Here is a 14088-nt window from a genome sequence, read left to right on the forward strand (position 1 = left end):
TTGGACTCAAACCTATGGGGAAACCAACTACTTAAAAGAAAAAATACAAGTTTTGGACAGAATCAAGGCCTTGTATGGTCCTCGGACTCAAGCCTATGGGGAAACCAACTACTTAAAAGAAAAAATACAAGTTTTGGACAGAACCAAGGCCTTGTATGGTCCTCGGACTCAAGCCTATGGGGAAACCAACTACTTAACAGAAAAATACAAGTTTTGGACAGAACCAAGGCCTTATATGGTTCTCAGACTCAAGCTTATGGGGAAACCAACTACTTAACAAGAAAAATACAAGTTTTGGACAAAACCAAGGCCTTGTATGGTCCTCGGACTCAAGCCTATGGGGAAACCAACTACTTAACAGAAAAATACAAGTTTTGGACAGAACCAAGGCCTTGTATGGTCCTCGGACTCAAGCCTATGGGGAAACCAACTACTTAAAAGAAAAAATACAAGTTTTGGACAGAACCAAGGCCTTGTATGGTCCTTGGACTCAAGCCTATGGGGAAACCAACTACTTAAAAGAAAAAATATAAGTTTTGGACAGAACCAAGACCTTGTATGGTCCTCGAACTCAAGTCTATGGGGAAACCAACTACTTAACAGAAAAATACAAGTTTTGGATAGAACCAAGGCCTTGTATGGTCCTCGAACTCAAGCCTATGGGGAAACCAACTACTTAACAAGAAAAATACAAGTTTTGGACAGAACCAAGGCCTTGTATGGTCCTCGAACTCGAGCCTATGGGGAAACCAACTACTTAACAAGAAAACTACAAGTTTTGGACAGAACCAAGGCCTTGCATGGTTCTCGGACCCAAGCCTATGGGGAAACCAACTACCTAGAAGAGACAATACGGGGTTTGGACGCAACCTAAACGTTATATGACCCTTAGAATCTACCTCGAAGAAGAGTTCCCCATTGATAGTTGGGCTAATCCCTATACTGAATAAAATCCCCAGCCTACCCTCGAATCCTCAATACCGGGGGAGTTGGTGCAACTGTTATAGGGTCAGATGTTATCAAAAACACGGCCGAAGCCCTTTGCTGCTCGGCAACCCTCTCGGATGGTATGTTTAGAGTTTATCATTCTCGAACGGTCGCCTCGCATGCATTACGGAGTATTCAGCTGTTATCTTGGTTAGTTTCACGAGTTTAATATACTGGGAATTATCATTATTATGCTTGGTAATGTCGGTAAATTAGAATTAGTAGGGTTCTGTTTCAAGGTTTCCTACTCTAAGTATCATTAAAGGAAAACACACATGTAGCACACCCATGCACAAAATAATTGTTACAGAAAGGAAAAATATTTAAAAAGAAATAAATTCATCTTTTATTAAGACAAAGAAACAGTACAACGTACATTGAAAGAGCTTAAATAAGCTCATACTGAAACTAACTACACAAAACAAAAAGAAAAGATACAAGAGAATTAAGAAAAAGCCGAAGAAGAGGTGCAGGGGAGAGACGTGCTGCCGCTTCAAAATTTTGTCTAAGGAAACCATTCCTCAATACTTCTACATGCCTATAACTCAGGCAACAAAAGAGCCCAGCTTGGGGCTTGCACCGTTGAAGAAAGGGTGCAGAGAGCCCGACTTCGGGCTAGCGCAGCTGAAGAAAAGGTACAAGGAACCCAACTTGAGGCCAGCACCGTCGAAGAAAAGGTGCTAGGAGCCGGAAGTTAATGAGCCTCTACGTAACCATGCCTGCGATAAAGCAGACGGTGCTGATGGCGGAAAACCTTACTCTTGACGCGTCAAGGATTTGGTGCGACCAGTACCTGCTTCGGATTTTGACTGAAAGAGGGAGAAATACCATTTCCCCCTTGTCTAGACGGAAGATTATCTTGAATCTATGCCTCCCCTGTCCAGACCACGCCACCTTGAGTCTCGGAAGGACCCGGCGCCTCTGTGGCGGATGTAGTTCCTTTACCCCTGCCCATGTCTCAAACATGTTGCACAAAGGGTGGATAGCACCGAATATGAAAACTGTGATTATAGCCAAAGGATTTGTATGTGGGGAGAATAACCTCCTATCCTACTTATATAAAAGGTAAGGTGGTGGCATTCAATTCGTGCAACTTTCCAAGGAATGCTACAGACAAGGTAGACTTGGCTCAATTTCCAACATCATCCGCAACCGTAGGATCTGAAGATCCTCGTGAAGGCACGCCTCGAGTACCGAAATGTCAAGGGACTCCGCACGAGTGAAAAATGAAGGAATGCCTCTTAATTTGACACGTCTCCCGCGTAAATGGAAAAACACAAATACTAGTAGAGTATAGAATTTGAGCGAGCCATAATATGGACCCAACATCACCAAAACCCTCCTCCCCAACTAAAAAGTCGGGCAACAGGATTTTGAGGGGTTATTGTGGGGCCCGAAATCTGAGGTCCCAGCCCACTTTGTGTTAAAGGCCAAAAGCCTAAGCCGATGAGCCCTACTGTTGAGGACGCGCGATGAAAGCTCCTTGAAGGCCCAAGGATGTGGCCGGGGAATCTGAAGAAAATGACAAACTTAGTACAAGAGCAATACAAGGGAGAAAGCTGCCAATACCGTAATGTGGAGCCCAGCACCTGACAAACTCATACTCCAGACCATGCTATCCAACTTTTCCCAACCACCCCCAACCACTCTGACATATGGATTGATAGGACGAGTAATTATCCCAAAGAAGGAAAAATTGGTACATAGGTGAAGAACGGGAAGGAAATACTAGTATAAAAGGGAAAGAGAGCTAGGAGGGGGGGATTCGGAAAAAAGGAGGAAGAATGGTGAGAATGTAATGCTCCTCGGACTAAGTCCGAGGAATCAAACCTTTCAAACTATATCGATGTAAGGCTTAGCTATACAGGTCAAATCTACTTTTGTATGAGCTCTCATGAAATCAGGACCGGACTGTTACCCAGCGACCAAGGGCAGGCCTTTCCAAACCCACTCTCTACAAATCACATTGTTCGGACCCTCTACATACGAGCCCAATATCATCCTTGGGTCGTTAAAAATCGTGTCCCTACAATTATATTTTATAAAAATATTATTTATTTATATATTTTAATTATTCTCCCAAATTATATATCTCTTTATAAGTAAAGAAAATATTAAAAAACAAATTTACATATGAACGATAATTGTTTATATTTACATTTTTTTTTATAGTAGATAAACTTTATTGAAGACCAAAACAGGCAAAAACAAAACAACTAAGGGACCACTCACAAATTTGCTGGCATGCCTCTTTTAAGATTACATTTACAAAAGCAAAAGGACTATTTATTAAATCAAAAGATCCAAAAAAAAATAAATAAATAAATAAATATAGACCATTTAGCTAAGGAATGTACTACTCTATTTGCTTTGCGGTTAACCCACTAAAACTAGCATTCGCGAAGCTTCCCAATTGCAATCTATATTTGCATATTTATTGTAGCTAAAATCCTATTTTACATAATTTTATATGAATTAATGTTGGTATATTTTGGGGTTGATTAGGCAAATGGTAGAGATCATACTATTTTAGATGTACGGATGGAAATACTAATAAAAATGGCGGTTGAGAAATTTCTAAAATTGCGGCTTCACCATTATCCATTCACGTTTTGGTGTGCTATTGGAAATAGCCAAATCGGCACAAGTACAATTGTTTGCGGACAGCCGTTACTGTAGAGGTCCGTGGAACATTGATTATTTGATTTCACGCCGGCAAAGCAGGTCAAGATCTCTTCTTTGAAATAGATTTTTTTTTTTTTTTTTTTTTTTTTTCAGATTAAATATTATAAATTTAAAAGAAATGATATGTCTATAATATTTTTACAACATTGTTACAACAAATTCTAAGTGGCAAGTTGTTACTAGTTGTTATTGTTGGAGGCAAAAAAGTAATCTCAGTGTTAGTTTAAAATTTGAACAAAAAACAACTAACCACCAGTGATTTGTTTGAAAAATATTGTAAAAATATTGTAGACGTAGTATCTCTCCAAATTTAATAGATCTTACATTCCATATTCACAAAATAAAATTTTGGTGAAGTTGACTCTCTTCATTTCACTTGTGTTGAGAAAATGTAGACTAGTTGATTAATTTTAACAATAATGTTACAATTACAAACTATTTTATAATATTTTTACAAACTATTGATGTGGCAAACTTCTTATTGGTTTTCATTTAGATTTACCATTAATATCACATTTTAATTTACCAATAATCAATTACCATATCAGCAGTTTATAAAAAATTTTGTAAATTTTTTTGTATTTCTAGTATTATTCTAATTTTAAACCAAATTTACCAACTTGATTAATATTATGCCAATTATATAAAGGCCCAATTTAGTTTAACAATAGTACAACCTTATTGCAAATATAAAGTGGAGTGAAAAATAAATTTCAGTTACACAATATAATTATGAGGTTAATCCCTTATGGGGAAATTCCTTATGGGAAAAACCTTGTGGGGGTTTATCGTTGACCACTATACAGAAGAAATCACTAAGAATTTATTTGGTTGAAAGATGGGAAAGTAGGAAGATAAAAAATGGTAGGAGGATGGGAAAGTGGGAGAATATAAAAGATTTTAATTTCTCTCATTTTTATTTGGTTAAAAGTAAAAAAGTGGAGGGATGAAAAAAGTGAGTTTATATAAATTTACTCTATAAATTTACTCATACACTCTTGCTAAAAAATGATGACCAATTAAAACAAAAAAGTGATTAAAAAAAAGTAATCACCCAATTTATTAAAAAATAAAAATCATGTCCCCAAAAAAAAAATGTCTAATTAAACCAAAAAAAAAACTATCACACCCATAACCTAGGAAATCAAACAAAAGAAAAAAAGAAAAAGAAAAAAGGCAACGTCCAAAAAAAAAAAAAAACAAAAACAAAAACAAAAAGGAACTGGACAAATTGAAGCAGTCTCATTTTTTCCCTTCAGTTTTCTCTCAATTTTGAGGAGAAAACTTTTTGGTGGGCCTAGGGAGAACACACCCGAGCCCTACCATTTATTTTCTTTCCTCTCTAACCAACCAAACACATTCCAAAAAAGTTTTCCTTCTCATTCTCTCCAAAATTTTTCATCCATCCTATTCCACCTCTAAACAAACACATCCTAAATATAATTTTGAAATTTTGCAATACAAGAATATGGACCTAGTCTTAGCATTTCTACTTATAGTAGATACTTGCTCATATGATCATATACATCTACAACCCAGTTGGATTCTTCTATTTTTGAATCTCTTTGATGCAAATCTACTTAATTCGTGTCTAACATTACAACAATAACTTGATTGGTGTAGGTTGTTTATGCAGTAGCTTGGAACACTTATTAATCTTCAATACAATGCCAGAGAAGATACTTAATACAAAACTCTTGGCACACAACTGTTGTAACAAGATCTCTTCTTCTCAATGTATCATAACTTTATATACGTTTTGGAACCCTAGGGCATGAATCCTATGGCTTTGGTCATCATGAGCCAAAAATTAAAGATTTAATTTACCCCAAAACTTGATTAGTCAACAAGAATTGTGACAAGAATCAAACTTTAATGAAGCTCGATTGATAAAGCTACAGTTAAGGTTGCAGTCAAAGTGGTAGACTTGACAGCTTCTTGAACAATTCTTAAGTAGCATATTGTGTTTTCAATTTACATCTTCAATCACACTTGAGACACTAATAACTTACAACTCATATAATATTTAATCCTAACAACATAAAATGGATAAAACCTTATCCGACCTAAGTCCTAACAATATCTCAATAACTTAATCTAAATTTTTATTAAAATTATAACCAAAAACCATCTTTTCCAAAGTATTTAACCTTTTTTTAAAACACTTTGCGATATTCCTTCTATCGGGGTAAAAGATCAGTAGGCCCATATCGATGTCTATGTTGGGCCAAAGGCCCAGTCCAAGGGAAAAATCCCTCCTCAGTCGCGGGGAGGAAAAGCCCTTCCTCGGTCACGGGGAGAGCCCTCCTCGGCATAGTGTAGTCGAGGATGGAGGAGGTAACCTGCCACCGGTAGTGACACTCCCTATCATCCCACGGAGCGGGAAAATTACTAAAGCAGAAAAGGACAACGAAAGTGTTTAAAGGAAAGGCTGCTATTATTGCATTTAGTGCCTTGTACCTGACACGGCCATACTTCTCTATCCTTACAACCACTCCCAACAACTGGAGGGAAGGACTGATGGGACAAGTACCTACCCTAGGGACCCCATTCAGAAGGAAGAAAACTACTATAAAAGGAGAGTAAAGAGAAACAGAGAGGGTAAGGCGAAGACCCCCCAATACACAAAAGGGACCAGAAAGGGCTCCCGAAACTGTACCGAGGACCAATTCTTCCATATGAACTCAGTCCATCTCATCCTATTGAGTAAAACACCATGATAACTGTTATCCATACACTAAAGCCTAACTCTTTGGCCCACTATCTACAAATTTATTGTACCGGGCTCGCTTGTCTATAGTCCCACGCATCTTAGGTCGGACCAGAAAAATTAGACCCTACACCTTCTATCTTTTCTTTCTATTTTATTTAAACAATCATTTTTATTCTATTTTATTTATATAATTATTTTTACTCTATACCCAAAAATTTCACAAGATCAATTGCTCCTCTCCTTATTTCTCTTCAACATTTCCCTCTTCTATAAACAAGCTCTGGATCACACTCTCTTCCTTCACAAAGTCAATCAGCACCTTGAGTCCTTACCCCCACCCCCCAACTTTCAAGCTATTTGATTTTATGATCTTCTCGAAGGGATAATGATATTTAAGTTTATTAATTATTAATTAAGTAACTATTTTTTGAAAAGGTTTTAACCATTATTCTACTTGTATATATACATCCATTGAATATGTGAATTTATTTCATGCACTTGTCTATATACATCCATTCTTTAGGTTTGAACCATTATTCTACTTTAAAAAAAAAAAAAAAGGTTTGAACGATTAAGATTTTGCCACATCATTAATCATACTTAATTAATTATTTTAAAAACCTATAATTTATTATCCGTTATCATGTGTATTCAATTACTCCCTTCGTCCCAAATTGTTTGGCCTATATTCCATTTTGGGATGTCCCAAAATTATGTCATGTCTGAAAAGTTAAACACCATTAATTTATTAATATTTCCTTTATGCCCTTATTTTATTTGTGGGAGCTTTTTTTTTTTTTTTTTTTTTTTTTTTTTTTAATTTAAAAAAAATTAAAAACCTAAATTTTGAAATCCACTATACATGTCATCTTTATTCAAATTATTTTAAAAAAAATGTTTTAAAATAATTTTTTGATAAATTTGTTTAAGGGAAATTTAGGAAATTTTTAACTTTTTTTAAAGAGATAAGACAATAAATGATGTTTCTCTAAATAATTGGGTTTTTCTAATTAGGCCAAACAATTTGGGATGGAAGTAGTATATTTTAAAGGATATTTCTTGACCATTGAAATTTGATGTTGCATGATTTATCGATTTGATGTTGCTATTTTTACATGAAAAAAGTCTTTAATTTTTATTGTTAAAACTTAAAAGTGTTGATGATATTTTAAAATGAATTATCAATTCTTTTTATGGTTCAAAATGATATGTTTGTACCCTTGAACTTGAAATGATCATTTCACCCTTGAATTGGATTAAATGCCAATTGTAAAATAGGGTTTCTAGATTAATTAATTAATTCAAAGACTAAATTAAAGCCAAATGCAAGTTAGGAAAGGCCTCACCAAATGCTCACACCACTTAATACCTTCTTTCTTTCTCCTTATTTCTAATATTCTTTTATTTTATCTTGGACATGTTTCTATGACAAAATGGCCCTTAATTGCTTATGGACGCCACCATGTACAATATGGAAAATGCAACAGCCGTTACTAATTTTACTATATAATTTTTATAAATTGATGTGGTAATATTAAATATAATTATTCGATTTTAAAACATAATAAATATATATATTTTTTTGTAATTGATAACACATTAATTTATAAGCATTGTATAATAATATAATTTATAGAATACTATAAATTGAGAACGAAAGTGAAAATTAAACCGATTATTTTTTTCTAGTAGGTTCAATGCCTAAATTCTCTTGAAGACTCCTTGTCGGATAACATCGAAATTGTAAATTATACTCCTGTATAAGATACACGTACGACCTTGCTATCGGCCTTGGGTCACCACAACCATCTTAGCTGATTGCGGCCTCACAACATTTGGTAATTCGATCTCATTTTCCTGAGATGGAAAAAGAATAATAAAATGAAACCACTTTGACCTACAGTAATCGATGATGATGCATAAAATGAGAACTAGAAAAGGCACAACTATTACATACAACTTGAAAAAAATTATGATTTATCAATTGGTTAATTACCCCCAAACCTTAAACAGTTGGTTTTTCCACTTATCTATAATGATTAGAATAGAGGAGGACCTAGGATTTGAAATTAGGAGTTTCGGAGTATAAGCCAAAAATAAAATAAAATAAGCATTTGTATAGTGTTAACAAACTATCAATTAGAATAAATACACAAAATCATTGTTTCTTAATCTTAATATATTAAGATGTAATCATCTACTACCAATGACAAAAGAAACAAAACACTATTATTTCTTAATACATTATCTATGAAAAGGGTGAAAATGGAACTCGACGCTCTTTTAAATCTTCAAAATTATCTATGATTGAACATATTAAATGTCAAACCTATGTCCATTTCAACGCATAACATCAAAGAGTCCATCAAAAAATCATTTTTCATTTTGTTACAAAGGTTATTTTTTACCATTGTTTTGAAGACCGTTTAAGTTTGTCAATTAGAACAAAATATTTCAATATTAGTTTATTTCGGTGTACCGTTTCGAAATTACCACTAACTAAAATAAATAAATAAATATATACACACACACACACACACACATATATATATATATAATGTGATGAAACATGCATAAATTTAATATTTTGTATTATATATATATGGACAAAATTTAGTTACAAAATTGGTTGTAGTTCACTCAATATCTTTTTATTAGAAGTAAATTTTGATAAATCCACCATTGGATTATATCTTCTTCTTATATCCTCCATGTTTGCAAAATTTCAAGAAAATTAAAGATCAATAGTTATGTCATCAATAAATTTTTAAATGGCAAGTTTTTATAATTTAAAATTATGTATAAAATATAAGTTTATAGATTATTTAGTAAATAATATTCGATTGACACAAAATTTGACATGTGTATTGAGAGTGTAAAAAACATGCAATTCAACGGTATGCAGTAATATTTATTTTATTGAATAAATTTATAATCTAAGACTATAATCAATTTTGTAACTAAATTTTTTCCACCGTGTATATATATATATATATATATATATATATATATTTGTGGCTGTGCAAAGGAGCTAATAAATGCTTACCAAAAAAAAAAAATGGAGCTAATAAATCACGCCATTCAAAAACTAAATAAAATAATAGTTTTAACTTCACCCTTAAAAGATTATTACCTAGGAACCTCCCGAACTTTACCAAACAACAAAAGTAGAGATAACCATTGTTCTCATAGCACTCTTGAAGCTGAAGGTTTAAGGAAACTTGAAGACTGAAGCGAGCGATGCAGTGAAAGAAAGATGATAAAGAAAAATGAAAAAGGAAAAGCAAAGCTTGGGCATGTAGATGAAGGTTGCCGGTGACAACCATTTTTGTTAATCTCGTTCTCTTTTCTTTATTTTTTGGGATGTGTTTATTTTCTTTTGAAATTGAAGCTTTAGATCCTGTCAAAAATGTATGCTAGATGTGTTAGGGTCTATGGGATGGAAAAGCAAAAAATGTTTTTTTTCCTAATTTTGGTTTGTATGTGCCGTGGGTTAAAACTTAAAAGGGTTAATGGGTTTTTAATTTTTTTGGGTTGGGCTGAGTACTGGGCTGTTTGGGCAGGGCTGGTAATGGGGGCTAAGAATTTGGAAGATAGGTATCATATCTACTAAAATACGTATCATATTTACTAAAAAAAAAAATGCTTTGGGCCAGGGGGCCCGGGCCCCCTTGGGCCCCGTACCCCCTGGACTAGAAGGAGAAAACTTCATAGATAGTGAACAGTGGTTTTCTTTCTAAAAATAATCATCTCCATTTGAAATAGAACTCTTTCCATGATTCAGATATTCCCATGACTCATTTAAAACTTTAAATGACAACAATTTGTACATCTTTAAATTTAAAAAATAAAATTTTGACCGTGAAATAAATGATCTCAATTTCAACTTTCAAGTGAAATGACTTTCCTACCAACTGAAACAATGCAATTCAAAATAATCAAACACATACATAACCTTACCTAAGGTATTAGGTAAATTCCATTAACATATAAATTGAAACAATTCAAGTCAGAATTCCATTAACATACCTAAGGTTTGGATTAATGCCAACTAAGTTCAAAACTTTTCAAAACTAACTAATTTTGTTCCTAAATCCGACTTAGGCCACATTTGGTACATTGTAGTGGTGATTAAATAAAAATAATAATAAGTATTACAAGGAATGCAAGATTTTGTAATGAAATAATTATTACAATTCATTTGTTTGGTGACAACACATTAATACAATTCCTTGAATTTGTTTTTAGAATTAAATTTACTAAAATATTATTATTTATAAATTAAATTTACACTTTTGTGCATCTAGCTTAACATCTTTTGATATATAAATTGAACACTTTTATATTAATGTGTCTTTTTTTCAAATTAATAACTCCATATATGTTTAAAAAAATGAAAAGAGTTTCATCCAAGCACAATAGCCTCTTCTTCCTCTTTTATGTTCTGCATAATCTCTGCATTTTGCTGCTCAAGTTCTTTGTTTTTCTTGACCAAAATTTCACGCTATCGGAGATTCAATTGATTGGACCATGACTTCAAACCAAATTACTCAACAAATTCATTCGCAAAGGCATCAATTAACCTAACACTACAAACACCGCCTTTATTATACTTTCCAATATCACCAACCTAATGTCCCTGAAACTTTAACAATACCAACTTCATTCAATGGAAACATCATAACACAAGCACAGTACTCCTACAAGCCTATTCCCTACATGATTTTGTGGGCGGTAGCGGCAAATCTAAAAATTACATTCACGGGTAGCATAAGGAATTGACAAAAAACTAGGACTACCAAGCTGTTGTTTGTTCATCTAATATGGCAGAAAGTAACAGCAGAAGTAGAGAGAACAAAAAATAGCTTGCAGTAGACCAGCTAAAAAAAAATTGCTGAAGGGAGCAGCAATAAGGGTTTTTTTTTTTTTTTTTTTTAGGAATTTTAGTTATAAGGATTTAAGGAATAGGGATTCAGTACTTTTAATAGGGAATGCCTATTCCTCATTTTAAAGAATAGTTATTCATAAGAAATGACTATTTCTTGTAATAAAAACATAACCTAACAAGTAACAACAAAATAGCTATTACATTACAGTGGTTAATGGTTATTTCAGACTACCAAATGTGTCCTTAGTCTCTAAACACAACTTTCAAATGCGATTCAGACACCTTCTTTTGCTAAGTGGGAAGAAAATGTATGTATCCAACAACTAAAACATGCAATACATGACGTGACTGGATCGTAATCTCGTGTCATGATATTCTAAGGTGCATTTCTGTCCACAAAACTCAAGCCACCTTCACCTGCCTTAGCTGCTTTGAATTCATAATAACTGCCTTAGCCTGCTTCTATAATAAGATAAGTAGAAAATGATGCTATCAAGCCTACATGTATGTAAATAATAATAGCCAAAACATACTCAATTCTCCAATAAGATGATTGATAAAAAGCTACAGGAATGCTTTCCATATGTGCTCTAAAATCAACGAGACTCCCAATCCTTCAATTTCTTGCTTCCTTTAGGTTTAGCTATAGGTGCATTCATTCCAGCCATTTTTGCATTGTATTTTGTGCGTAGAGGATCATTGTATGTCCACCTGCTCAACAAACAAACATTTGATAATTGAGATCAAGAATAGAAATGGGTAAAGAATATTCAAGTAACAAAAAGTAGCATAAATTTTTTATTTTTGACTTCTCATACACACCATCAAAATATAGAACTGATGTAGCAAAGACTAACAAGAATCAGTAGAAAAGCGGATCAATATCAAAAGTAAATGTATATACGATATAGCAATTACTAATGAATGAAGAATAATCAAAAGATAAAACTTACGGGTTGTCCCAGTCGGTTGTATCCTCATTGACAAGATGAGTCCATTTTGTCCTTCCACTACGACCAAAGTGCTTGACCTGCATGACCTTGGGCAATATTGTCTTGTCCATCTTATCTTCTCCAGTTGGGGCAGAGAAATCCCGAGTGTAAATATTATCTGATCCAGCAGTTGCAGCAGTGTCGTCAGCATTTGACTGGAAGAATACACCCTTGTGGTAATATTTCTGCATGAACCTCCATTTCTGCTTTTGTGGCGCAGCAGGTTTTGGATTCTTCCTCTCCCACTCCCTCCTCTCTTCCTCTGTCATGTTTCTCACCCTCTCAATCTCTTCCCTCTCCTTCAACATCGACTCACGGTCATCCCTATCCCTCTTGATCCTAGCAATCTCCCTCACCTTCCAAGCTTCATACTCCTCTGCCTCATTCACTTCATCATCAGTATCCACATCAGCAATATCTGCCTCCATTTCCAAATTCCTCTGAATCTCTTCATCTTTTCGGATCTCCTCAACCACAATCTGCTTTGTCTGCACCTTCCTCTCCTCCAATCTCTTCTTCTTTGATTCCTCAAGGGCCCGTTCCTCAGCCTCAAGACGTTCCCGCTCAGCAATGGTATCCCTCTCTGACTTGGGAACAAACACAGGCTTAACCATTGCAATACCCATATGCTCTTCCTCCGAGTCAGTCTCGTATTCAGACTCCTCTTCCTCCTCTTCCTCCTCCTCCTCTACCTCCTCCTCCTCTTCTCCCAAAATTGCAGCCTCTTCCTGCTCCCTCTGAAGCAACTTCTCCCTAATCCTCCTCCTCCTTTCCTCCAAAGCATCCGCATCATCCTCCTCCATATCCAACTTTTCCTGCATTCTAGCTTCCTCTTCAATTGTCGAAACAATCTCAGCCTGTCTAATGCGGCGATGATCAGCTCTCACTTCCTCGCGATCGTCTATCCTACTCTGAGCCAAACGCCGCAGCCTAGCATCATCCTTCCTAACAATATTGGAGTCATCCTGACGACTCCTCGGGAACGCTTGTTCCAGAGCAACATCTCCATCTTCATGGGCAGCATTAGCAGCATCATCATCATCAGCCCATTCAGGTGCTCTACCGGGCCAATACCTTTTAACTTTTGTTTGCCCAATTTTCCCTCTAAGCTTATCCCTAATGGCAATTATAGTATCGCTAACACCCGCTGTCACCGACATTTTTGTTCCCTGTTTCAAATATCCTAAGTTTATCAGAGTTCCAACCCTCAAAACATGATTGACATTTACTAGGTCTGCTGTTGTAAATCCCTTAAAAGTGAAGAATTTTAGTACATGTTTTGGCCAACGATTGTACACAAAATAAATAACCCAAATAACAATTTGATAATCGGACACGGCCGGGACACGGCGGGGACACGGCGGGGGAGAGGGGAAAAAGAAAAGTATTAAAAAAAAAATCCTAACCTGAAACGCTGCGTTTTTTGAGAGTATCGCTTGCACCCAAAATCAGTTTCCTCTCTCTCTGTCTCTCTAGATCTCTCTCCTTCTCTCAGTCTCAATCTCTCACGCCGATCTACTCTGGCTCTTCTTCTTCTTCTTCGGGAGAGCTGATCAACCGATCTTCTTCCCTCTTTCTTCTTTTTCTTCTTCTTCTAAATATATGCCTTACATATTTTACCGTTTTCCCCTTTTGCCCCACAGGTTTTTTTTTTTTTTTTTTGGGGTGACGTATGCCGAATGGAAAATGAGTAAATAACATTAATTTTAAAACTATGTTGCAAAACACACATTTTTTTCAAAAAAAAATATTTAGCAAAATGTCTGTCTTAGAACTTGATTTTGTGAAAACTTGATATTCTTATGTATTTTTAAGTAAAACTC

The 14088-nt window shown here is 34.9% G+C and overlaps 2 protein-coding genes across 4 annotated transcripts in view; both read right to left on the reverse strand.

Moving 5' to 3' along the window:
* LOC115983467 (probable LRR receptor-like serine/threonine-protein kinase At1g56140) overlaps positions 1-14088 on the reverse strand; it is a 54605-nt gene that overhangs the window by 22167 nt on the left and 18350 nt on the right. The window lies entirely within an intron of this gene.
* On the reverse strand, positions 11435-13852 carry LOC115983473 (microfibrillar-associated protein 1-like). 3 transcript variants are annotated; one of them, XM_031106166.1, is made up of 3 exons: positions 13672-13851; positions 12227-13515; positions 11435-11984 (listed from the first exon to the last, which is right to left on the reverse strand). In XM_031106166.1, the coding sequence occupies exons 2-3, from the start codon at positions 13423-13425 to the stop codon at positions 11870-11872; spliced, it is 1314 nt and encodes a 437-aa protein (XP_030962026.1). In that variant the 5' UTR covers positions 13426-13515; positions 13672-13851; the 3' UTR covers positions 11435-11869. The 3 variants fall into 3 exon arrangements, with proteins under 3 accessions (XP_030962026.1, XP_030962025.1, XP_030962027.1); XM_031106165.1 differs by having other exon boundaries at positions 12227-13434; positions 13672-13850; XM_031106167.1 differs by having other exon boundaries at positions 11909-11992; positions 12227-13434; positions 13672-13852.

The sequence above is a fragment of the Quercus lobata genome, chromosome 4 (genome assembly GCF_001633185.2).
Source record: "Quercus lobata isolate SW786 chromosome 4, ValleyOak3.0 Primary Assembly, whole genome shotgun sequence".
Taxonomy (NCBI): domain Eukaryota; kingdom Viridiplantae; phylum Streptophyta; class Magnoliopsida; order Fagales; family Fagaceae; genus Quercus; species Quercus lobata.